This window comes from Sphaerodactylus townsendi, linkage group LG01 (assembly GCF_021028975.2).
Source record: "Sphaerodactylus townsendi isolate TG3544 linkage group LG01, MPM_Stown_v2.3, whole genome shotgun sequence".
NCBI classification, from domain to species: domain Eukaryota; kingdom Metazoa; phylum Chordata; class Lepidosauria; order Squamata; family Sphaerodactylidae; genus Sphaerodactylus; species Sphaerodactylus townsendi.
This window is the reverse complement of record NC_059425.1, coordinates 107745717-107773199: the sequence shown is the minus strand read 5'-3', so window position 1 is coordinate 107773199 and position 27483 is coordinate 107745717. Positions and strand designations below refer to the sequence as shown.

At 46.0% G+C, this 27483-nt stretch overlaps 1 protein-coding gene across 5 annotated transcripts in view; it reads right to left on the bottom strand.

Annotated features, from left to right (window-relative positions):
• AHI1 (Abelson helper integration site 1) overlaps positions 1-22698 on the bottom strand; it is a 115870-nt gene extending 93172 nt beyond the window's left edge. For all 5 annotated transcript variants that reach the window (XM_048490129.1, XM_048490147.1, XM_048490165.1 and 2 more), the window contains exons 1-4: positions 22577-22698; positions 13768-13832; positions 10587-10708; positions 8353-8945 (exon numbers count right to left, since the gene is read on the bottom strand). In XM_048490129.1, coding sequence (XP_048346086.1) covers positions 8353-8945; positions 10587-10708; positions 13768-13777 — 725 coding nt within the window. In that variant the 5' untranslated portion in view covers positions 13778-13832; positions 22577-22698. The remainder of the gene's footprint in view (positions 1-8352; positions 8946-10586; positions 10709-13767; positions 13833-22576) is intronic.
• Between the last annotated feature and the right edge of the window lie 4785 nt (positions 22699-27483).

The following is a 27483-nucleotide window of genomic DNA, read 5'->3' as shown; positions in this document are numbered from 1 at the left end:
GACCATGCATAGATCCCACAACTCTGAAAACTGCCATCCCCCCAGCTTCTTCCCAAGATAAGGTAAGCAAACCATGCGCAGGACTGGCTGAAGCAACAAGACTAGAGGAGAGCAACAAGACAAGAAGAGGTGATGTGGTAGGAGCCAGTCACACTAGTACTGTCACACTGAAGTCACAGCCCTATCATTATGGGGGATGATATCGGAAGAATCCTACTATAATTGCTAGGCAACATCCATATTCTCCAGTCTCATGAGACATGGTTGGGAGGCAGGAATGTAAGGATTTGTGGCAGCTTGGTCAATCAGCTTCATGAGATCAGTTAGCTCTGATGTGTGAAAGATGAACTGGAGAGGGATAGGAATGACAACCCCCTTCCCTCTATCTGAGAACTGAGCAGAAGCACAAACCCTTGTGCTACCTACTGAATCATGCTATGGTCTCTGTGACCCTTCAAAGGAAGACACGAAATACCAAGCATGAGTTCAACGAGTACATTTAACTGTCTTCAACTTACATAAATGTAGACACATTTAAGAAAAATGTATCTGCGGTTCAGTAGTTGTAGTAGTTTAGACTAATATTTACTACAGATTACTAAATTGCACTATAGCTAACAGTATAAAGCCACCCAGTATTTCAAGCTGCCCTGATTTCTAGGAAAAAACCCACCAGGAGAGAAAACATTCGTGTTTTCTCTCCAGGAATGTTGTTAGAGATGATAAGCACCAAGGTAAGCAAAGTGCAATGAAGAATTATTTTCTTTTCATTACTTTGAGGAGATAAGTGTGAGTAGGGCTGAGGCATAGTTAGACTGGTCTTGTGAAAGAGGGAGCCTGATGGATCTGAGTGAAATACCTGACCCCTGCCTCATTTAAATGTAAAGATTAATGCCCCTCAATGCTAAATCTCCACCTCTAAATGTATATGCATCCCACGTAGTGATCTGTCATAGGTGCAACCTGTAATATCATGTTAAGGGTGTTGTTTTTATGACATAATCAATGATGTAGTCTTGACTGACTTTAAATGTAGGGGTGAGCCCGCGAACCCAGCAGAACCATAGAAGGAGCGCCTGGCATGCCGGTGCCGGCTACGGCCTTCTGGGCGCACTCGCTCCCCCAACCCCCGTTCCCCATGAGTCACAGGTCATGAGATTCCTGACTCACGGTCACCAGATGTCCCAGACAAAGGGACAAAGGGGCTCCTGCCCCCAGGTGTGGATTAGATCCAGACGTGGATGCTTCCTCCTGCACGTAGCAGCCCTATGAGATCATGCATCACATGATGGTCTCCCGCTCTCCCGCTCTCCTGCCTCCCGGTCCGCCCACATTGCCCCCCCTCTTGTAAACCCTAATAAAAGGAGGCAGAGCCTAGCACACGGCAGAGTTGCCAGGATCACGGAATCCCGCGCTTCCTGCCGCTGGCGCTCTCCACCAGATGGAATCTCCACGTCTCGTCTCTTCCTTGGGGCCCTCGTGGGCAAGACTACAAGCTGGTGCGAAACCCAGGAATCCTTGAACCTCGCCGTGCCACGATGCGCCTGGAAAGGCTTCTCGGTACCCGATCGTCCGGCTGGATCGGGCATCCAGGGACCCACCCCTCGGTACAGACCATCCGCTGGATCGAGCGCATCCAGGGATTCGTGTTCTAGGACACTCTGCCGTCTGGCCGAACCACACCGGGTGGCATGGGCGCTTGTAAGCCGCGGCTTTGACAAGCAGATTAGCGAGCTGAAAGTGCTAGCGAAGCGGCAGGGTCTCCGTAAAGGGAGCTGGCAGCGACTGGCTGAGGAGATTGATAGGCAATGTCCATGGTACCCAGAAAGGGGACATTCAATCTTAAGGACTGGGGAAAACATCGTAGCACTCTGCACAGAGAGCCTGGAATGTGATATTAAACACTGGCTGATGGAGACAGTGTTATGTCGCCATCAGCCTGCAGGTACATGGTGTATGCTTTGCCATGGATCTCCCTCCTTTTGATCTTTTCACCTACAATTTCAAGCCGGAATTTTCTCTATCCACTAAGCAGGGCCGCCTGTCCTCCTCCTGTTTCACTTGCTTCTTTGCCTCATCCAAACTCTCCGGCTTCGCCCTCTTGCCCTGCATGCCTCCTTCTTTCGCTCCGCCTTCTGCTCCACTTCCCCTCCCGTTTCTGGAAGCCACCGCACCTCCGTCAATGCCGCACGTAATGGCGCGAAGTTTCAAAACTCTAGCAGAGCATTATTACCCTGACATCTGCAGAGGAAACCCTGGCCGAAGAAGACGATGCCGACCTCTCTCGCGATCTGCCCAGCCCACTTCACTGACCACGTGGGGAGGGCGGCGTCATCCAGCTTAGTAGTCAGTATCGCCCCATAGGCTATAACGTTCTCACTGAGCTCCGCCAAGGCAATGCGGGGCGACGGGGATCACCAGCTCCTATGTGAGAGGCATGTTGGAAGCAGTCGTGCGGAATCACGTGATGGTTCCGGCGGACTGGAGAACCGCTTTTCACATGCTCTTGAACCCTGCGCAATATGTTGTTTGGGAAAGCGAATACCGCCAACAATGCAAAAGCAGAGGGCAGCCTCTGTGCGCCTATGCAGCGCAGCTCTATGGCTCGAAGGCTTACCGCCCTTCCCAAGCAGCGCGGGTGTCCTGCCCGGCCAGATGCCCTTAAGGTTGCCTCTGACTGCCACAAAGGCGTTTGTGAGAGTGCCCATGCTGGACAGCCAGCCCAAAGTTTCTCCAACGTCCGGCCAGAGGCCTCAGGAGCCTTACGGCTGAATTCCTGAACAGGCTCCAGGAGGCCCTGCGAAGGGCTCGTCGACAATGGCGTAGCCCAACACGAAGCTCCTCCCTGCGCCTTGCCAAAGAGAACGCCTCCGCCCGGTGCGCCAGAGCGATCCAGTAGGGAAGAACCCCAAGCTGGCCGACATGCTTAAGGCTTGCCAGGATATCCGGATCTTCCGCCCATCAGGCCAACCTCCTAGCCGCAGCACCTCCACCGCCGGAGACAGCCCCAAGACGAAAGTGCTTCCAACTGCGGCAGCGGGGACACTTCGGGAGGGATTGTAGGCTGCCGGTGGGGGCCTCACGACCCTGACAGGGGAGGTTCTCCCCAGGGACGCAGGGTCCCTGGGGAAAGATCGGCGGGCCCCCCCCAACCAGGGCCAGGGGGGGAGAGTGCTAAGGCGACCCCAAGAACCGGACCCGCGCCCTCTGTGAGGCTCTCGTTCTGCTAGCCCGGTATGGCGATTCCACTCTCCCGAAAAGGTCGGGTTAGCCTCACCCGAGGCCTCCACCATTGAGCGAGGATTGTCTGTCGTTCAGGGACACTGACCTCCCACGGCCCAGGGTATCACTGCGCGGCGGGTGGGGATAAAGCCCCACAGGAGCCGCCCCACGGAATTGCTTGGCGTAGCTGATCCTCCTGTCCCACAAGCTACCGCTGCCCGGCCCGATAGGAGCCATGAGCCAGGTGATCACCGAACCCGATCAGCACCACTGCAGCGTGCAGCAGGGACATCCACTAGCAGCCCAAAGCCCGGGGCCTCGAGCGGCACTTCACAGTTAGCAGCGTCTTTTCGGGTGTCCAGTGATTAGAGTGGGAGGATCCCAGGGCCAGGCTCGAGGCAGCCGTGACTGAAATGAGTAAGCCAGCCCCACCGCTCTCCCCTTCGCATTGGGTCACGGAAACCCCCATCTGGGTGGAACAGTGGCAGCTACCCAAGGAGAAAAGCTAGCCGCCATGCATCAGCTGGTAGAGAACAGCTGGCAGCCGGCCACATTGAGACTCCACCTCCCGTGGAACACCCCGTGTTCGTGATCGCAAAGAAGAGGCCCGCTTGGCCCCTCCAGCCGCAAGGTTTAAGCCAGATCTCATAGTCTCTGAGCATGCAGAAATACAAAGCTCAATGCTCCCAGTACCAGGAAAATCGTCCAGTACCCAGGAGAGCAGGATCACAGCCTGCAAGGGACGCCCTCGCCGGACCAAGTAAGCTCCCCAAATTCAGCTGTAACCACCTTCATAAAATCCAACTGCGTGCGTGCCTCTGAAGACCAGAATGAGCGGTTGAATCAAGCTCATAGAGAACAAAGGCCTGCACTATTCCCCATCGACTCTCACCTAAACCCCTTTCTTTCACAGCAAGAGCCGTGGCTCCGCCCCAGGAAAGGGGAAGGGAAGCCGGATGTTTCCAGCTCATGTTGTTTCCTCCCAGATATGTCTCGGCTGTGTGCTCAATAAAATGATTCAGATTTGGATACACCTCCTGCAGAGCTTAGGAGAAGAATTGCTATACACACTTCCTTTTCAAGTTTCTTGCTTTATTAAGCCTTCACTGGATGATGCCTGCTGAAGAAGGATCTTGAGTCAAAATTGCAAACCCTCCTCCTGTTATTATGTATGCTTATGTATGTTCTGTGGCTCTTGCCTCCTTTTTTAGAGACCCCTTAAAGTTTTCCCCTCATGAGAGAGTTTGCACTTTCCATTGCTCCTGCAAAGCTATACTCTTGTGCTTAAATTTAAAGTTTCTCCCTCCTTTTTTGATTATGTGTGCCTATGCCTTGAAAGGTTTCACCCATTATGGTATCAGCCTTTAAGGGGCACAGTGCTCCCTAGGATGCCATTGTGGAGTCTGCTTCCAAGCTACCTCTATCTTAGTTTAAACCCTCAAGAAGTTCTCTCTTGGCAGCTTTTCCTTGAGAACCTTTTCCTTTGTCTATCTGAGGGCCTACATCTGCAGCATTAGTAGCACAGGCCGTTTATATGTGAAACCAGAGTTACTTCCGTTATCCCACATTTCTGAGCTGAGTGCCACCTTGGCTTGAGTCACAGTGCCAGGGGGTCTGTCTCTCAGCCTGCACCCTATCTCACAGCAGTCTCCACTGTGTGAGGGATAGGAAGCCGAGGCTAGCAGCTAGGACCTCCCTTTACAGGAGGGCAAAGGTGGGGGCCAACTTCCAAGCCCTCCCCACTCCCTTTTCTTTTTCATTTGCCTTTTTGCATTCTCTTCGCAAATGGGCCTAACCGCCCCACCTCGAATCTAGGATTTTGATAAAGGTTTTTTTGCAAAACCTCCTCCTCTCAAGTTGCTTTCGTGTGAGCAAACCGCAGTTCCAGGAACTGTTCTCCCTGCATCTTCTTTTTCTTTCTCATATCACTCTCTATGTGATGCACTCTATTAAGATATGTTCATAATTAGTGAATTGTTTTACATTGCTTTTTTCAAAAAAACCCACACTTTAGACGGCCAGTGGTGGGATTGCTTTTTTGCAAAACAAGTGCACCCGGAATTACAGGACCTGGGTGTGACCTTTTACTGCTGTGTCATGTGTGTTCACTAATGCCTTGAATGTTGCAAAGCCGATCACTGGAATGGCCAAACAAACGAAAGAAAGTGAGTAGTCCCTCCCCATAGACCCAATCAAGGTCTCACACTCAGCAGACCATATCCAAAGTACTATTCTCTATACTAACTCAGCAAAGGCAAAAAAAAACCACGGGGGGGAAAAAAGCCTTGCTTTGTTTCTCTTCCACACAGGATTCCCAGCTTTCGATGGGGCCAACTCAATCCCAGAGGCGAGGAAAGCTGGCCCCTATTGAGGAGAACTGCGATTGCTTCCCCAGCCTGGGCCAAGGCGGAGGATCTCTCTGGAGTCCCAGCTACCACCTATTCTTCCATGGAGATCGCAGCCCTGGCTGGGCAATTCCCCAGAGGAGCCTGGCAGCCTGGGCCAGCTATGGCTCAGAGTTTGATGCTGTGTGTCGCTGCTCCCTCATCTACAGCCGCCATTCTCTCTCCCTCTCTGCACGCCCCCCCCTGGCTGAAGTCTGAAGTTGCAGCCAGTGAGACATTCTCCCTGGGATAGGTTAACCTTTTGGAACTCTCCTCGGCTGTTTCCAGCCACCCTGATTGTTATCAGGAACATGCCCTCTCTCACAGGCCTTGCTGCGTGAGAGTCACTGAGAACTTGCAATGCTAAAGACTATCAGTAGCTCTCCCTACACTCTCGGGAGAAATCCATGGACTCCTAACACCATTGCTCTACAGCTTTGGTAGTCAAACAGCAAGAGTTTCTACCATGCATTATGGACAATTAATGCAGCCATGGGCTGCCTCCCTTCTGTACATCATCCAGCTTGTGTTGTTTAGCAATGTTTATTGTTACTGTAACCTTTGATGCGATTGAAGTTATTAAAGCATGCCTTGATTTTAGAAGTTATGTTATTTGGCGTTGTTATTTACATCCCGGCTCATCTTTCCACTGGGACTCTCTGCTGTCTCCAGCCCCGCCTTACCATCAGCTCCCTGCCCAGGCTCCGCCTCTGGGAAGGGCAGAAGCATCGCCACCGCCTCACCCTCTCCCTCGACCTCCTCTGCTTGAGCTGTGGCCGGCTGCCCCTTCGAGGCAGGAGTATGTTTCTCTAAATGCGTGACTTCCCTGTAGGGAGTCCCCGGACCTTGTTTCCCCTGTAGCGCCAAGACTGTCGGCCGTTCACGGGCTCTGATGCCCTTCGTAAGTCCATCATTTCCACCTCAACTACTCTGGATGCTCCTGGCCTCCGGACAGCAGGGAAAGCTTAGATCAAAAGCGACCTTAGATAATCATGCGTCGCTATTGATTTGCTTATTGCTGTTTGTTAGTCTCATATGAAGGTGCATGTGAGTATGCAAGATGCTAAGGTACTCTTTGTTCAATTCTGGTGCATTGGTTTGATTGTATGCCTTATTGCTGAAGCCTTTTCTATGTAATGTAATCTCCAGCCTTGCTTATAATGTGTGTAAAGAGACCCTTTGACTTTTCCCTACGCCGCAAGTTAAGCCAGGTCCTCATGTTGCACAAACAGCTCAACCAGCTTGGCGAGAGTTCCTGGGGAGGCAAGCATCCCCTAAGGTGCCCCAACTGATTCGGCTTCCTTCCTAAAACATACGCAAGAACGGGGGGAGATGGTAGGGGTGAGCCATGGGCGAACCCAGCAGAACCACAGAAGGAGCGCCTGGCATGCCGGTGCCGGCTACGGCCTTCTGGGCGCACTCGCTCCCCCAACCCCCGTTCCCCATGAGTCACAGGTCATGAGATGCCTGACTCCAGCGGTCACTAGATGTCCCCAGACAAAGGGACACAAGGGGCTCCTCGCCCCAGGTGTGGGATTAGATCCAGGCGTGGATGCTTTACCTCCTGCAGTAGCAGCCCCGAGTGAGATCATGCATCACATGATGGTCTCCCTCGCCTCTCGGCCTCTGCCTGCCGGGTCCGGTCATACAGCTGCCTGCCCCTCTTGTAAACCCTAATAAAAGGAGGCAGAGCCTAGCACACGGCAGAGTTGCCAGGATCACGGAATCCCGCGCTTCCTGCCGCTGGCGCTCTCCACCAGATGGAATCTCCACGTCTCGTCTCTTCCTTGGGGCCTCGTGGGCAAGACTACATTAAAACCTCTGATCCTTGCATCTAACAGGGCTTGTTCCTTAGAGTTTGTTTGTGCTGCAACCTAAATAAACTTTTTTTTATTTTTAATACCTATTCCAGACCTGTCTTCCACCATGCAGATGTCTCAGACTGCTTGCCCATTAACCCTTCCTGTCCATCCTCAGCCTGTTCTATTGGTACCACAGGTCAGGGATTAGCCCAGCTTAACATTCCTTGTCTGCTGATTATTCTGTCAAGCAGGACTTGACAAAAATCAGTCAGATAAATGTCACACCCATCCCCAGATAGGTGAACCCCACTGTTTCTTTACGGATGTGGCATATCATGGTGGATGGAAGGATGGAATACAACCCCCACCCCCCAAATATCCTTTTGAAGCCATAGTGGCGTTATGCCAAGCCTTCTGAATGGCCAGAGGTTGGCTGCTTTGTCCGTTCTGTAGCCACTGATGTCTCATGCTTAACTTGACGTAAATTGGGGGTTAAGACAAATTGTTGTGAATCTTGCTTTTGTCAAAAACTGTTGAAGTGGGAAGCCCACTGTTGTGTGTTATAAAGGTTTGGGTTTCTGTCAAAAACAGCCTTTCTGTTCTATGTTAGAAATCAGAATCAGTCAAACAAGAAATGTGCTCTGTTACACTTTCTCAGAACCCCCTCCCAGCTCTCTAGTAACTCTGTTATAATAATACTGAAAGGGCAAGAGAAAAGGAAAACAACCAAACAGCTAAGTCATACATACCACTAAAATAAACTGTTCCTTAGTTGTTTTTTAATCATGTCTATCATGTGGCTCCTTCAAGCCTATCAACACCTCATAATAGGCCAAGCGAATGCCAGATGGCACCCTGAGTCCAGGCATTGGCCTCCCTGAGGACTAGAAGACAAATAGTTGCTGAAGATTCATATTCCACACTGATTATCATTTGCCACATACCTTGTTTCAGGCTCAGATGTAACTGGCACTTCTTTTTTCTTTTTCTTCTTTTCCCTCACTTCATTGTTCAATACCACTTCATGGCTCGGCACATGGGAGGTGAAGTTGGACATCTGTTCTTTAAGTTTCTTTTTAATTTTCTTCTTAATTGCATTTGCCTCCTCCTTAGCCATTTGCTGCTGATAGGCTTGAATCAGCTGTTCTTCCTCATCTACTTCCAATCTCTCTCTCGCTTCATTCAAGGCACTTCTTATGTTGCTGTCCCCTTGATGAGGTACATATGCCTGGAATACACTTTTGGTTTTTTTCTTTGAAAAAACATGAATCTGTTTTTCAGAACTGTCCAGAGTAACTTCATACAGGTTTTCTTCCTCATTAAGTTGTTCTTTTTTCTTTTTCCTAGACCCTGCTTGCATTCTGTCCTCTCCACTGACGACATTATTATTTATTTTTTCTGCCACTGAGGTTTTGTCTCTGAGCTTGTTTTTTGTAAACCTTGGGCTCCTTTCCTCTGGGATATAAGTGTTGTTTATAATTACCTCGTCATTTTCATGCTCTTTAGCTAGATCAAGATGATTTTTGAATGTCTCAAGCTAAAATCAAAACAAGACAATGAAAAGCCTTTTTTGTTAATTATAAACATCTGCATTATTACATTAATAATTTTGCAAATGACTAGTTTTACACATTTACTGCGCATAATGAAAGTCTAAGTGAATCTTAATTACTTTTTCTTAAAGTTAACACAGGATATTCACAGAACACATGAAAAGATTTCAGATCTGAGTAGCCTTTTTACTATAGAGTTCCAAGCATATTGTTAGAAGAATCCATTAAACATATTCTAGAATCTCTATGAAACTGTTCTGAATCCATATGTTAGCTAACGAAATATTTAAAAGCTAAACCTAAGTATCATGTCATATTTAGTTCCGAGAAGTAGAACGCATTATCTCACTAAAATAACATTCAATAGAACGAATTCACAATTCAAAAGCTGGCAATACTTAACATAATATAAAAGTTCTACTTAAGAACACTTGTTTTAAATACAGCCAATTTGTAATCTGATCATTTTACACAATTGTAATGTAATTTTTCAATATTAGAATGACATAATTGCATAACTACCTAGGTAGATTTGACTAATGATTGAAGACTTTAACAACTATTCTTGCAAATCCATAAAAGAATCTCCCCACAAAGATAGTTTGATGCCCCCAAGACCCTAATCGCCCAGGGACCACCATTTTGTTACCGCTTGTTCCTCCTTTTGTACACACATACACCAGACTGTGGGCCTATAACTAACAGAAAGATCCCAAATTAATCTTATACCAAAGGGCACTAAGTCATGCCAAAGAGGAAAGGAATACAGGGAAGTTCCTCTATTAATTTGGGTTTTTTAAATTTTATTTTTATTTTTTATTTTATTGCATTTTATTCCATCCTATCCCAAAGGCTCAGGGAGGGTTGCAGCAGTTAAAACACAATAAAACATTTAAATACAGCATTGAACCTTAAAACTATACAAATGTGTACAACATGCTAAAACAGTGGATTAATAAATAGTGTATAAAAATAGATGGCGGTTTAAAAGAATCCAACAATTTCATCCCTCCTCCTCTCTCCTGCTGTTCAGTTTTCTTTTCTTCCTTTCTGTATGTGATGTTTACATGTGCAAAATAAATAAAAAAATTCACTGGAATAATACAAGACACATAACAATTACAAATGATAAAGAATAACAATTGCCTAACTATGTGGCAACCCTATGAATTAATGACCTCCAAAACATCCTATCATTAACTGCCTTGCTCAGGTCTTGAAAACTTAACACCATGGCTTCCTTTATTGAGCCAGTCCATCTCATGTTTCTCTTTTCCTGCTGCTTTCAACCTTTCCTAGCATTACTGTCTTTTCCTATGTGTTGTCTTCCCATGATGGCCTTACTCTCTCCACCTTAAACAGGGAGGTACCAGTGTTGAATCTGATATGAACAGTGATTTTGAATACAATCCTTTAGTATATGGGTAGCAGAAAATTAAATCTAGAAAGAAACTAAAGTGAAGGCATATGATTCTCTCTCCTGAAAAATGGACCCTACAGAGAATGACCTGAATTTCTTTACACTAATTAAGGCATTTTGTTCACAGACACACATACAAGGGCTGTTTAAAGCTGACCACTTTGTATTTGTAGATCTACAAACATTCATGGTTCACCCAACTCACCACAATATTTTCCTGAGTGTTTAAGGTTTTCTTCTTTGATTTCTTTTTATCTGTTAGCCCAACGTGACTTCTGAATATTTCTTCAAAGCGAACCTTGGTTTTAGCCTTGGCCTCACTCTCCACTATAAAGATCAGGCAACAATTAAAGAACTTCAATTGATTTGTTACAAGTGAATTTGATCATCAGCACAGTGATCCTCCTTCATCAGGGGCGTACCTAGGCAAACTGGCGCCCGGGGACAAAACCTGAGTTTGGCGCGCCCGACATATGAAGTGCCACCCACCATGACCAAACAATGATTTTTTGCACCAGATCACAAAACACCTCCCACTCCCAGCAAAACATACATGGCTCTCTCCCCACCAACTCTTTTCCTAATTTCCTAATCACAACAACCCTATGAGGTAGGTTGTTAGCCTGAGAAACAACTCCAAGCCAGTGCAAGTCGGCATTAAGCATGTAAATCTCTCACAAATCACCCCCAGCAAAACATTTACCAAACAAATGTCAGCATCATCTCTCACAAAACACCTCCAGTGGAATCCACCCCCAAACAGCATCACTTTCAATGGTGTTTAAACTAGGGAGCTCAGATTCTTCCTTACAAATCTACCTTAAAGGGAGAATCCGGGGTCCCCGGTTAAAACAAAATTGAAAGTGATGCTGTTTGGGGGTGGATTCTCCCCCATCCTGAAACAGCATCACTTTTGAGGGTTGGAGATTCAGATGAAACAAATACCATATTCGGCTGGAATCTGGGCAAATTTGAGCACATTTGGACAAAAATTGTCCGATTATGTCCTGCCCAAACATGAACAAATGCAAATGTAAGGTATTTGGGGTTGGGGGGGGGGGTTGGTGTTTTTCCGGCCTGCAGGGAGCGCATTTTTAAAGCTAGTGGCACCATGATTTCATGGCATCATCCAGAGACTGCCCTGATGATACCACCCGAGTTTGCCGATGTTTGGTTCAGGGGCAGCAAAGTTATGGATGCCCAAATGGAATGCCCCCATCCCCATTGTTTTCAATGGGAGCTAACCTGAGATGGGGGCTACCCATTTGAGGGACCATAACTTTGGTCCCCCTGAACATAACTTCACCAAACTTGGGTGGAATCATAACAATAGTTAACAGATGATACCCTGAAAATGTGGTGTCACTAGCTTTAAAAATACATCCCTTCCAGGCACCCCAAGAAATTTGCCCAAGATTCTTTGTTTTGCAGTGACTTTGCTCCATTGTAGCCAATGGGGAATTTCTGAGTGTGTAGGAAGGCTGCACATTTTTGAAGATAGAGGCACCAGACTTTCAGGGTGGTTCCAGGAGCGCCTCCTGGTAATAACATCCAGGTTTGGAGACCTTTGCTTCTGGGGGTTCAATTTTATGGGCCCCAAAAGGCTTATTTTGTTTCCCCGCTCCTGCACATCAAAGCCTGTGGGCTGAGTTCTCTCAGAACTCTCTCAACTCCCTCCCACTCCAGAAGCCAAAGCTCACCAGAAAAAGCTTGGATGCTATTACTCCAAGGCACTCTTTGGAGCCACCTTGAAAGTCTGAGCCTCTATCTTCAAAATGTGCCAGCCAAAAGCTTACACACTCAGACATTCCCAGAATCTGCCAGGCTCTTCCAGCAAGAGTCTCTGTGGTGGGAAAAGAATTCACTTTTCCCACCATAGACTCTTCAATAGGGGCTTTTCTGTTTACATGCCCAGATGGCTCTGTCGGTGGAGGGTTTCAACAGGAGGCACTGTGGTAGGGGATCTTTGCTTTCTGGAGTAGAGGGGGCATTTCCTGTAGCTGCTGGTGTGAGTCTCCTGAAAGGAACCAGCTAAATTTGCTAAAATGTGTGTGGAAGAGGAAAATGCTGTAGGCACTGAGTTGAAGGTGAACCTGATGCCCACAGCATTCGGCCATCACAGGCAAACTTTAGCAAAGTTGGCTGGTTCCTTTCAGGAGACTCACCAGCAGCCCTGCAGGAAATAAGTGCCCCCGCCCAGAGAAAGACCACTACCACAGTGCCTCCTGTTGAAACCTCCACCACAGAGCTGGGCATAATAGCATCCAAGCTTGGTGAGCTTTGCTTCTGAAGTGGGGGGGGGGGGGAAGTTGAGAGAGTTCTGAGAGAACTTAGCCCACAGGCTTTGATGTGCAGGAGCGGGGAAACAAAATAAGCCTTTTGGGGGCCCATAAAATTGAACCCCCAGAAGCAAAGGTCTCCAAACCTGGGTGCTATTACCAGGAGGCGCTCCTGGAGCCTACCTCTCTTGAAAAGATCTGGTGCCTCTAACTCCTTCTTCAAGAATGTGCAGCCTGCCTACACACTCAGAAATTCCCCATTGGCTACAATGGAGCAAAGTCACTGCAAAACAAAGAATCTTGGGCAAATTTCTTGGGGTGCCTGGAAGGGATGTATTTTTAAAGCTAGTGACACCACATTTTCAGGGTATCATCTGTTAACTATTGTTATGATTCCACCCAAGTTTGGTGAAGTTATGTTCAGGGGGACCAAAATTATGGTCCCTCAAATGGGTAGCCCCCATCTCAGGTTAGCTCCCATTGAAAACAATGGGGATGGGGGCACCCCCTTTGCTGCTCCTGAATCAAACATCACCAAATTTGGGTGGTATCACCAGGACAGTCTCTGGATGATATCCTGAAATCATGGTGCCGCTAGCTTTAAAAATGGGCCCCCTGCAGGCCAACACGTGAAAAAACACTTAAACATTTAAAAACACACAAACGACCCTGAAATGTTGGCACCCCCCACGTGACCAAATGGGGGCGCCCGGGGACATAGGGCACCCCCTGTCCCTAGGCAGGAATGCCACTGTCCTTCATACATTACATGGACGTAATGCAAGCAGTGTGCACAGAAAGCAGACATACCCTGAAGGAAGCACATACATTTCCTTTGCACTAAAGAGAGAAAAGTCTGCAAAATGGTTCTGCAGTTCAATTTTTACATATGCAATTTGTTGCAGATGGGGACATTATGGGAATGTGGCACAGCCTGACAACCAGTTACCATGTACTGAAGTGCACATAAGGGTAATCTCTGGATCATGGCCCAGGTTCACAAGCAGTAAGAAAGTATGCATGTCAGATAACATTTACCAATCATAGTATTCACTGTGAAAACTGTTTAAAATTCTGTAACGTACATAATACACAAAAAGTTCTCACCTGCTGGCATTTTCAGGTCTTTATCAAGAGTTACTCAATATGTTCCAGTTTCCTCTGTCCAAGTTCTGTGTCAACATATAAAAACCAGGATATTTTACAGGCTGCTAATGAGACAACTGATAAAGTACAATTAAGGACAAACTACTGGATATATTACTGGAATATTTTGAAAGCAAGTTAATTTGGTTTTTATCATTTATCCTCCGAATCACAATTCAAGATTTCAACTACATTTTATCACTTTACATCAAAAATGAAGCTATTTCCAATGCTTTATTTCACCAACAGCAATCTCAGTTCCTTGGACAGCTCAAACCAATCTCTTGTGCTTTCATCTCTGCTATGGAAGTGCCTACTGTGTGCAAAGATTCTTGCTACAGGAGAAATTAAAAAGCAATTTGTCATATAAAATGGGAAAAGTCTGCTCTTCAAAGAAAAACAATAAAAAGTTATACTTAGAGAGCACAAGCAACTATTTGGCTCCTAAACCACACAATTGCTCAATTCCTCCAACTTGGATTCCTCCAACTTGGATTCATTTTAGTTCAGCTTCCACACTGGCCGTGGGATGGAGGCAGCTCTGACTGCCTTCACGGATGACCTGTGGAGACACTTGGACTGGGGTGGGTTGTTGCTGCTACTGTTGTTAGATCTGTCAGAATGTCTGACCTGTCAATCACGTCATCTTGCCTTATTGCCTTGCTGGTGTTGGGATTCGTGGGTCAGCCTTGCAGTGGCTTTGCTCATTTTTCCAGGGTTGGGGACAGAGGGTAGCCATTGTTAAACAGATCCACTGCATGCCACCCATTGATGTGGGGCGTCCTACAAGAGGCAATGTTAGTATCTACATGCACCCACTTTGGGGCTTGCGTGCCATCAGTATGCTGAGGACACCAAGTTATTATTTCTGTTGATGGACAATCATCTAGAAACCACCCCAGATATTCTGGTCAGCTGCCTGGAGGCCATGGGGAAATGATTAAAACAGAGCCAGCCGAAGCTGAATCCATCTAAGACAGAGATTCTGTGGCTGGGTTGGAAGGGGTTGGGTGGGGCCTGCCAACTGCAAACTCTTATTGATTGATTGATTGATTATATTTATATACCGCCCTCCCCCGGAGGGCTCTTAACGGCACACAATTGATCCTGCAGCAATACTTGATACCTCCCTATCTATAGGGGCTCAGATTGCACATGTGACCTGCCAGTCTTTCCCGCATCTCTGCCAGGCAAGGTGGTTGGCTCCCTATTTGTCCCAGTCTGACTTAACTACAGTGATCCATGTAAAGGTCACCTACAGATTAATTACTGCAATTCACTCTATGCAGGGTTACCCTTGAGTCTGCTTTGGAAACTCTAACTCGTGCAAAATGTGGCAACGTGGGGCACACATATACAATCGGTGCTTTGCCAGCTGAACTGGGTTTAGGTAGAATAACAAATCAGATTTAAGGTTTTAGTGCTTACATTTAAAGCCTTAAACAAATGGGCCATTGTATGAGCGAAACTGCCTCTCCTAGTATGTCTCCCGACAGGCACTGCATTCAGCGAATAAAAACTGGCCCAAAGGACATCGGGCTAGTCTCGATCAGGGTGATGGCGTTTTCAGCCCTGGCCATTTTGCCTGGTGAAACTCTCTGTTGGGTGAGACCTGGGAACTGCAGGACTTGATGCAGTTCCACAGGGCCTGCAAGACAGAGAGCTGTTCCTTCAGGCTTATGGTTGAGGCAGCTACAGTAGTGCCATCTAAGTGTTCTCCCTCTTCTCTATCACCTCAGTGGGTGTTTTATCAAGGTAGGTATAGTATAAAATCAGGAAACAATCAAATCGCCATCTGGGGTTTTATGGATTACATTTTTAATGTTGAACTGCATGTTGGCCTTTTAGTTCTACGCTTTATATTGTAATTTTGCTGTGAGCCTCCCTGAGCCTCCAAGGGGAAGGGCAGCATAAAAATGTAATAAAATTAAAAATGTAAAAAATGTAATTAAATAACTTCTTTTCTGTTATTGGTAGCATAATCCTAAGCAGAGTTATATCCTTCTAAGCCCACTGAAGCCTACCCTGTCTTTAGAATCATATTAAAACAAACAAGCATACAAAAGAAGATCAAAAGAAAATGGGTTTAAATAACATTATTTGGAGATGTATTGATAGTCACACATATGTAGCACCAGGCAAACAGGAATGGATTAGCAACATGATATCAGATAACACTTATACCAGTGTTGCAAAACTACAGCCGTGCTGCAGGTACAACAGTGCAAATGTTTTAGACTGTGATGTAGTCAAGCAACTGAATTTCCATGCTGGTTTTGGTATTCTGTGACCCTACACAAACTTCCCTTACGTTTCAAAGGGTCTTCCACAAAAGAAGCTCCTGCATGATGGTGCCTAGATTGTACCCACTAACCCTAAAAAACATTAATCAGTATGATCATGAGGGAACCAATGAATATCTCCCAATGCTTCTCTGAAATTCCACCACTTTTGACAGGAATGTATTGTCAAAGGCTTTCATGGCTGGATTCAATTGGTTCTGGTGGGTTTTCTGGGCTGTGTGGCCGTGGTCTGGTGGATCTTGTTCCTAATGTTTCGCCTGCATCTGTGGCTGGAATCTTCAGAGGTGTATCACAGAGGGAAGTCTGTTACACAGACTTTTGACATGAAGCATAATCACCTTATTGTGGATTTTTAAAGGGCTCTAGCACCCCCTGCTGAAAAGATGATATAACACTTCCTTAAACCATTTATATAAACAAGTCACTGAATTGATAAGTACTGATAAATATCGGACAGCATGCTACAACCGGAATTAAACAGGTATGCCTTCAAGATTAGAAGAGCTTTCCCCCCCAGAACTTTTCATTCAGCCCTGATTTGTAATCCCTGTGCTGGAATAAAACTCTTGTCAGTCTCTAAAATACTACTAGATTCCTGTTCGAATCTGCTGCAACAGAATGCCACAGTTACCACCTCTGGAACCACTGCAATCGGATACAGTGCACTTGAACTTAGTCAAAAGGCTAAGAATCAGAGCAAACAATTAAACCTCAATCATTAAAAGCCAGCCCCATAAAGAAAAGGCAAATGTTTCCAGAAGATGCTGGGAGTTAGAATGGTATCTGGGGAAGGAAGAAAACACCATAAGAGCAGGATAGTCAATGAGCCATCTCACTGTAGAAGGGGTTGTAATTTGAGGTGATAGAAGTCCCTACTAGAATGAGATACACGGAAGGTGAGACAAATCCATCCTAATATGCTGACTAAAGCCTATAACAGTGATTCCCAACCAGGGTTCCGTGGTACCCATAGTGTGCCGTGAGCATGTCCTAGGGGTACCGTGGCAACGCTACCAGACCCCCTAACTTTTGCAGTGTCTTTCGCTGGTGCCAGCAAGGACATGGAGCTGGCCCAGGGTCAGGACCTGCCACAAGGTCAGCAGCCACTTCCCGCTTCACAGTGCTTCCCTTCACCCTGGGAGGAGAAGTTAGTGGGGGGTAGGCGTGGCAAGCAGGGGCACTGGGAGGGGAAGGTGGGGGGTGGCAGGGGTACCATGAGATATGAAGAGTGAGGTCAAGGGTACCGTGACATTGAAAATGTTGGGAAACATTGGTCTATAATCTCATCTTAGTTACAGTTTAGGTCAGTGGTGGCGAACCTATGGCACTCCAGATGTTCATGGATGACAATTCCCATCAACCTCTGCCAGCAGGGGCTGAAGGGAATTGTCGTCCATGAACATCTGGAGTGCCATAGGTTCGCCACCACGGGTTTAGGTTATAACAATACAGCTGGTTCTCTGCTGGCCAAAATGCTTAAGAACTGAACGCAGTTGCTTCTAGTTGATCCTTCTCCACTTATTTTTGTGCTCTATAATGTCTTCAAGACATTCTGCGGCAATAGCCACCTCATGGAACCTATTTTAGATTACTCCTCATTGTGCCTCTTGTCAAGAGATTGGCTGTTCTTGTAAACATTTTTTCTCAACCCCATGGCAAATGGCTTCATTAAAACAGCTTCATGCTTTAACTATGTTGAGGCATGGCACAAAATTTATTTATTTATTACTTATTTAATTAATGTATGCCTCTCCTTCCTCCCTAACGGGACCAAAAGCAGCTTATGCCATTCTCCTCTTTACCATTTTATCTTCACAACAACCCTCTAAGGTAGGTCAGGCTGACAGAGTATAACTGGCCCACAGTCAACCAGTGAGTTTCCATGAGTGGGGATTCACACTGGGTCTTCCAAATACTAGCCCAACACTCTTAGCCACTGCACCATGCAAAAGAAGCTTACTATTCTCAATTGAATTCAGCTTCCACATTAGCTTTAAAAAGGGCTTGGACAGATTTATGGAGAAGTCGATCTATGACTACCAATCTTGATCCTCCTTGATCTCAGATTGCAAATGCCTTAGCAGACCAGGTGCTCAGGAGCAGCAGCAGCAGCAGCAGCCCATTGCTTTCACATCCTGCATGTGAGCTCCCAAAGGCACCTGGTGGGTCACTGCGAGTAGCAGAGTGCTGGACTAGATGGTCTGATCCAGCAGGCTAGTTCCTATGTTCTTATGTTCACATATGACATGTAATGTATAGACTAAGTATTCAGAAACAAAAGGGAACAAACTTAACCCTACAAAACTAGAATTAAGTACCTAAAACGTCAAGACATTATTGAAGGGGCCACAAAACATAAAACGGCTAAATATAAAAAACACATAACTATTCATTACAAATTAAAATAATCCACACTTGCAAAAGGCCCAGAATAGCCTATAGATTCAGTATGCTACAAGTGTGTCCCATATGCCAATAGTGATCGCTGCTCGTGTTTCAGTAGGACCCTACACTGCTAAGTCAGCACAGCACTCTAAGATTATTTATAATGACACTGAAGAACAATAGAAATATGACAATGCATCAGTGAAAGGTACAATTTGACATATTTATTTGGCAGCAAAACAATCCACAGGATAAAGTGGCATTTTACTCAATCAGTTGCAGTACTAGCTTAAAAACTTACTACTTTTATAGTAAGGGGAACACAATGAACAATCAAGTCAAATATTTACTGCTGAAGTAAATATTCTGAAATTAAGTCTATCAAACTATTGGAGGAATATTTGGAGTTACTGTTCCTATTCCATGAATCAAGATTACTATCAACATGGTATATCACATCCCTCAACTATATCTAATATAAATGCTAGGATTTTGAAAATAAGTGAACTCTATGAAACTCACAGAGTGGGAACTCCATCTTCCCCTCATCACAGTTTTAGGCCTCTCCCCCCCCCCCCACCGGCCATCTTACTGCCTCGCCTAGCAAGCTCTAGGCTAATGTGGCAAGGCCTGCTTCCCCACTCCCAGCCCTGCTCTCTTGTCCAGTTCTCTGCTGCAGCAGCAGACAACACTTTCCTAAGAATCCAGGGCCGTTTCCGCACGGCCAAAAGCAGCGATGCGATGACGTCGCAAATTGCGACGCATACGAAAAAAAGCGTTCACACAGACAGGCGGAGCTGCGGGCGTCCGCAGCCCCGCAGAAATGTGACGGTTCGCACTGAAGCGCTGCGGAAGCGGCGTCTCGCGATGTTGCGCCTGCGCACTTGCGAAGCCGTGCAGGCCCGACGTCATGCCCACGCAGCAGTGCGATGGACAACGTGACTGCCCTGATGTCCTGCCCGTCCCCCATCTGTCAGTGCCTCCCCTCCCAGCTACTGTCAGTCCCAGTGCATGGGTCTGGGAAAGGTGCTTGGCCATGCAGGGACAGCACCAGGGACGAACGTGTGTGTGTGGGGGGGGAAAAGGTGACCCAGCTTGGCCGTCTGGCAGTCGCCATTTTGCAGACGGCTCCCTTGCGGCTGTTCGCACGAGTGCGGCGTCGATGCGTCACAGGGGGAAAAAGAGTGGTTTACAGCGTTTTCTGAATACGGCGTCTTCGCGCCGGTTTAGCGTTTCCGCGACGGCGCGAATGCGCACCTCCGCCGCTGCGCGTGCGAACGCTCTCGCTATGGCGGTTCTTTTACCGTTTCCACGACGTCATATTTCGCCCGTGCGGAAACGGCCCAGGGGATTTAAACTGCCAGTGGTTTTTTTTTTTAAGTTTCAGATTTTTCTGCAGATTTAGGGATCCCCTAAATCTACATAAAAACCTGTTTGGGTGAATGTGCCCCCTATCTGCAGATTAAAGTCTCCTTAGGCAGGGGGCACACTTCAGAATTAGATGTATACATAAGAAACACTAATGGGAGTTTTGTGCCAGAGTCTATCCCTCCCCCCCACCCCCAAATAATGTTGAATTTAACAAATCACGTGTACTGGCATCATTATGGTGTATAATTCCCTGTCCTACTGCATACATTTGGAAAGGGTGGAGAAACACCACAATAGAGAAAGCCACCTTGCAGCATTTACTTATTCCCTCAGTCAACAAAATTCAGAACTTCTAAAACTGCCAACTTATTCTGCAGCAAAAGTAAGTAAGCTATATATATCTCTTTTTGTTTAAATAGAGATTTATTACTTTTCTATTTAAACATTACAAAGAAATACAAAAAGCCCTCATGTGTTTGTGTGTGTGCGTGTGCGTGCATGCGTGTGTATTTAGCCTCTTAAATCAAGTAACCTAAATGAGATAAGGATGTCTACCAAGCACAAGCCCATCCCAAAATAGACATGATTTCCTCTTATAGTAAACACCAGTAGTTAAAAGAAAACCCTGGTTTCAAGTAAAAAAAATCTGCTAGCCAATAAAAAAAATATTCTTTAAAAAAGCCCGGCGACAATTGCTACAAAGGTTTTTTTAATGGAAAAAGACTTAGTTCAAAATACAGTACTTTGTCATTCTAGGTAATATTTAATGTAAGAAAAAAATGGATACACAAGTATCAGACACTCTGTGGCAGGTCCCTTTTTCTGGAGATTTTCCTGTTCTTTAACAACATGTGAATTAAAAAAACACAGCTGTGTTGCAAAAGAAAACAGTCTTGTAGCAGACTAATGAGTTTATTGTGGCATAGGTGGGGACACATCATCATCATCATCATCATCATCATCATCATCATCATCATCATCATCATCATCATCATCATCATCATCATCATCATCATCATCATCATCATCATCATCATCATCATCATCATCTGCCAAAGTGAGCTTTGGCTGTTCAAAAGCTTATGCCACAATAAATCTGCAAGTCTTTAAGACATCACAAATTTCTTGTTACTTTGATGTGTTTCACATCTTGTAAAGGCCATTCTAAACCGCAATCTCATGCATTATCATGTGTGTCTACAGAGGATGCTTAAGTAAGAATACCACAAGCATCTTGAGAGAGATATCACCCTCACCCTCTAATTATAGTAGAATAGCCAGTTTGGAGAAGAGGGATGAATAAGCAGAGTTTGGATGCAAAAGAAAACTTAGTACATGATCACATCACTATAGGAAGAGCTTAAACTGCTATTCCTGCAATCAGATACAGATTAGCCATTAAGGCTCCTGGGAAGAGTCTCCCTTCCCTGCCCCAACTCTGACACCCTGTCCTGCAAGCCACCACCACAGCAGGGAAACCCCCAAATAAAATAGAGGGGTAGGTGCTTTGGCAAGGGGTGGTGCTGCCCTGCCTAGCTGCAGTGAAGTACAGGATGGGTCACCCATATGATCATACCACATTAGGATAGGGCTGTCCCTGCCTGTCCTTACCTTGCATGGAGAGCTGACAGAAGAGGGTCAGCCCACGTAGACTCACCTTACCCAGCCAGGGACAGGGCAGAGCTGTCTTGCATAGCCTTACCTCACCTGGCCAGGGCTGCCCATTCCATATGCAGTGAGAGGTAAGGCTGCCTGGCTCTGCCTCATTGCTACAAGAACCAGGCCACCCTGCCTGGCCTCACTTCTCTCAGCAAGGAACAGGACAGGCCATCCGCATAGCTTCTACTCTCCTGGTGAGGGATAGGACAGGCTGCCCCTTCTAGTCTGTCTTCACCCAGTGTTGGATTGGACAGGGCCTTCCAGAAAGGCTTCATCTCACCTGCTGAGGGGGGATAGGAACACCTCACCCAGCCTCAGCTCTTCCAGTGAAGGACATGATGGAACATCCCTGCCTGGCCTCCCCTCCCCTGGAAAGGGATGGGACTGGACCACTCAGCCTTGCTGCTGTAAGAAACAGGGCCTCCCTGCCCAGTCTGATTTCTCCCAGTGAGGGGCAGGATGGGGCCTCTGGGCCCAGCCTCACCACATAAAGGAAGTGTACTTGGCCTCTATGAAGCACAGGACAGGACAAGGTTGTCCCGCACAGCATCATTTACCAGGACAAGACAGCAACATGTCACCTGGCCTTGCCTCAACAGGGCAACCTCCTCCTCCTGGGCTGGCGCTGTCTCCCTCCTTTGAGGGGCAGGGTTAGGGCAGGCCGAGGGCGTGGCTCTTTTTTAGGGCCCCAATACGGCCCTGCTCCTAATAGGGGTGGGGAGGATCCGGTGGGAACTCTATATACGAAGAGGAATTCTTAGCAGGCATTTGCAGGTTTGTGGTGACAGAGAGTGCCTTAAGGTCGCAGCCAATTTATGGTGGCCCTGTTAGATTTCCAGGGCGAATTATGATGATGCTGAGTCTTCTCTGAAGAGAGCTGTTGGGGAGGGAAAAAGGAGCTGCTCAAGCACGCCACGTAGTTTCCCTCCAATCTACTGCCAAGGGTTACTACAGCCTGGACGGCCGGGGAGAGCCCAGTTCATGCCCGGGTTCCCAGGAACTAAATAAGAAGAGGAAAGGGGGGGGGGGGAGAGAGAGAGAGAGAGACTCACATTTTCCCAAATTCTTCCTCGCTGCTTCCATCTGCAGCCGCCTCCGCCGGCGACAATCCGAAGACACTGCCACCCCTCCCGAGTAAAATGGTCTTCCCCTTCCTTCTGCTTCTCATCTCCCCCTTCCACGCTCGCAAAAATGGTTTCGCCTCAAACAACCCTCGGTTGCCAAGGAAACAGCGCCCTCCAAGCACGCATGTGCAAATGGTTGAGGAAGACTAGTAGAGGCTGCCGCCAGCTTGCTTTGTTCTGGCGTCTGTTGCCCAAGGTTGGGGGTGAAGGGCGCAGCAGGTTTAATCGGCGGCCGGGGGTAAAGCGAACCTTAGTGGTAAGTGGGAGGAATCACTCCTGGAACAGCAGTGATGCTCCTTACACTGAGCGTGATGCAAATAAACAAAGGGAAATGGTATGTACAGGAACGGTAGTTAAAATTGGCAAAGGTAAAAAGTGGATCCAAACGGAGCCTAATGAATTCATATGAAATGAAACCACCATGAAACTGTAGAGCATGTCTTAGATGACAGGCAGCACCAAAACAATCACACATCCCACGCTCTGTGGCAATGCAGTGGTGTAAAACATGCTTGAAAAACATGGATCCTTATGGATCCTCCTGATTTGTGCTGTAAATCATCCCTAAAACACAGTCACAGCACAGCACGGGGCCTTAGACACATGTCTGAACAAAACAATCATGCATCCCAAGCTCTGTGGCGCGGCAGAGGCGCAAAAACCTGCTTTAAAAGCATGGATCCCCACGGATCCTTCTGATTTCACCTCTAAGTCACCCGAAAATCACTAGCGCATTACAGCTCAAGTACATAGCCATATGTCTGAACACAACAATCACACATACCATGCTTCACGGCACTACAGTGGCAAAAAAAACATGGTTAAAAAGCATGGATTCCCATGGATCCTCCTGATTTCCTCACTTAATCACCCCAAGATTACCAGAAAATCAGAGCTCAAGGCCTTAGCCACATGTTTGAACACAACAACCACGCATAACACGCTCTGTGGAGCTGCAGTGGCACATAAACCAGCAGAATCCAGATGATTTTAAACGGATCCTCGTGAATTCATATGATTTTTTCCATTGGAATGAAATGAAATCACCATGAAACTGTAGAGCATGTCTTAGTCTACAGGCAGCACCAAAACAATCATGCATCCCACACTCCGTGGCAACAAAGTGGCCCAAAAACATGCTTGAAAAACATGGATCCTCCTGGTTTTTTTACATGGTCACCCCAAAATCATGACCACATCGGAGATCAAACCCTTTGACACATGCCTGAACAAACAAGCCCTCCTCCCACGCTGCGTGGCAAAGCAGAGGCTCAAAAACCTGTTTGAAAACCATGGATCCTCATGGATCTGACTGGTTTTTTCACTTCATCACCCCAAAATCACAACCACATCACAGAATAAACCCTTTGACACATGTCTGAACACAAGCCCTCCTCCCACGCTGCATGGCAAAGCAGGGACCCAAAAACCTGCTTGAAAAACATGGATCCTCATGGATCTTCCTGTTTTTTTCACTTAACCACCCCAAAGCCACAACCACATCACAGATCAAGCCCTTTGATACCTGACTGAACACAACAAGCCCATGTGGTTGTGGTTTTGGGGTGACCAAGGGAAAAAACCAGGCAAATCCATGAGGATCCATGTTTTTCAAACAGGTTTTTGAGCCACTGCCGAACCACGGAGTGTGGGAGTAAGGCTTGTCATGTTGAGGCAAGTGTGAAAGTGCTTGAGCTGTGATGTGATTGTTGTTTTGGGGTGACCAAGGAAAAGAACCAGAAAAATCCATGAGGATCCATGTTTTTCAAGCACATTTTTGGGCCACTGTGGCGCCATGGAGCATGGGAGGAGAGATTGTTGTGTTCAGGCACTTGTCAAATGGCTTAGTCTATGATGTGGTTGTGGTTTTGGGGTGACCAAGAGAAAGAACTAGTCAGATCCATGAGAAAGAACCAGTCAGATCCATGAGGATTCATGTTTTTCAAGCAGGTTTGTGAGCCACTGTGGCGCCACGGAGTGTGGGAGGAGTGAGTGTCATGTTCAGACACGTGTGAAAGGGCTTGAGCTGTAATGTGGTTGTGGTTTTGGGGTGACCAAGGGAAAAAAACAGGCAGATCCATGAGGATCCATGTTTTTCAAGCAGGTTTGTGAGCCACTATGGCAGCACGGAGCATGGGAAAAGTAATTGTTGTGTTCAGTCAGGTGTCAATGAGCTTGAGCTGTGATGTGGTGATTTTGGGGTGACCAAGGGAAAAAATCATGAGGATCCATGTTTATCAAACAGGTTTTTGCGCCACTGCGTTGCCATGGAACATGGGATGCATGTTTGTTTTGGTGCTGCCTGTAGACTAAGGCATGCTCTACAGTTTCATGGTGATTTCATTTCATTTCAATGAAAAAATCATATGAATTCATGAGGATCTATTTGAAATCATCTGGAATATGAGCTACCTGTAGACTAAGACATGGTCTATAGTTTTATGGTGGTTTCATTTCATTCCAATCAAAAAATCATATGAATTTATGATGATCTGTTTGAAATCATCTGGATCTTGCTCGTTTTTGCACTAGTGCAGTGCCACAGAGCATGGGTTGAGTGATTGTTGTGTTCAGAGTTGTGGCTAAGGGCTTGAGCTGTGATTTGGCGGTAATTTGTGGGTGATTAAGTGAGGAAATCAGGAGGATCTATGAGTTTCCATGCTTTTTAACCATGTTTTTGCACCATTTCAGTGCCACGAAGCGAGGTATGTGTGATTGTTGTGTTCAGGCATGTGGCTATGTACTTGAGCTGTGATGTGGTGGTGATTTTGGGGCGACCAAGGGAAAAAATCACTCTCTCCTTGCTTCTTTTCTTCCAGTTAACACAACTAGGGTTGCTCAGCACCTCACCCAACACTACACAGACTCCACTGCCCCACTGCGGAGGCCGTGCTGGGGCAGCGGAGTCCAGGAGGGTGTTTGCGCCAGGGACCATTTTCTGTAGTCACATTCCCCCCTGCCCCCCCCCCCCCAATTCTGTTGTTATGTGTGTTTATCTGTTTTATTGAATTATTTAAATGTTTTAGATACACATATTTTAAATTACGCTTTCATGATAAAATGTTTTAATGTTCACCATCTTGGGGACCCTATGTGCATATTAATGTTTTAAATAAATTTTTTAAATGCTGAAAAACTGAAAAGTTTTGCTGTTAGGTTTTATTCATTCAACTGCCCTGTAGGTGGCGATGATGTTCTATTTGGGGATTTATTTTCACAAAAACATGAATGTTGAAGTACATTGTAGGGATCATTCTAGGATCAAAACTAATCAGGTTTATAGACCTTCTTGCTGAACTGGGAGAAACTTCCTTCCACAACTATAATACAGGAAGTATTTGACCCATTGTCAGTTCCCCAATTGTATAAATTCAAAAATAAAATGTCATTATATGTTTGTTGATTTAAAAAGGCATTTGAAACTGATGGACTTGCTTTCCAAAGCATCAAATTGTTGAAGTGTTTTCACCCATATGATCAAAGGCATCCTGATTTGTTTAAAAAAATAATTTTTTCTGTCTCCCTATAGGGCAAAAACATGAAATATAATCTCAAAATGTCTACTGTAGCAAAATGAAACACAAAAATCCAGTGGATCTTAAAGATTAGCAAAATTTATTCTACATTTATGACTCACTTTTTTAAGGTACTGCTGTTCTTCTGGTTTATTAAGATACTTTCATATCAGCTAAAATGCTGAAATTGGTACATGCACAGTCCAGTATTCCACATATATATATTTATAAAACTCTTACATCCACCACAGTTTCATATTAATGTAGTAACATTTCATATAACCCAACCTATGCATGCTTACTCAAAAACACTCAGGACTTACTTCTGGATGGGATGCATAGAACTGCAGCATCTACATAATGATGCTTGAGTAAGGCCTGTATCACTTAGTGGTATTTACTTTCAAGTAAGCATGCTGAGATCTCACCAAGACTTATTTTTGAGTAAACATGTTTCAGATCAGTATTAACAAAACAATCTTGGCATTTGAAATAATTTTGATTCTTTACTTCATCTAACCTTAAGCAATGGCAGTCTGAACCCCAAAGGAGATTATGCTGCTATGTCACTAATGCTTCACACTTGAATGAATTTGCAAGCCAGTGGCTATTTGGAATGAGAGCTGTAAATATGAATCAGAGATGCAGGGTTGTATTCTCCTCAAGTTCTCCTGGGATATCAAGCAAGTTTGGAATTCATTGGCCAGAATTACAAACTCATTGTAAGGAGATAGTGTATTTGTGTTTGTTTCCATTAGTTCTTGTTCTGTGTGTGTTAAGTGCCATCAAGTTGCTTCCAACTCATGGTAACACTATTAATCAATGTTCTCCAAAACATTTTATTAACAGCCTAGATTGGAAACGGAGGGGCATGGCTTCCTTTATCAAGTCAGTCCATCTCTTTTTCTGCTGCCTTCCACCCTTTTCAGTGACTCTTGTGTTTTCATTATGTGACTAAAGTACAACAACCTCAGTTTAGTCATTTTAGCTTCTTGGGACACTTCAGGCTTGATTTGCTCCAGAACCATTTTTTTGAGGGGCGGGGGGAGGACTTGGACAGTCTACAGTATTCATAATGCTCTTTTCCATTGGCACATTTCAGCAGAGTCTATTTCAGCTTTCTTCATTGTTCGAATTTCACACCAATACATAGTAATAACACCCATACATAGTAACAAGGAATACTGTGGCATGAATTAACTTGGGCTGTTTCCGCACAGTCAGATTTGTGGGGCTGCATCGGCATGATTCATGCCAATGGAAGCCCTGGAGCCATTCGCACGAGCAATCCCACAGGCTGTGCAGCAATTTGACAGCACT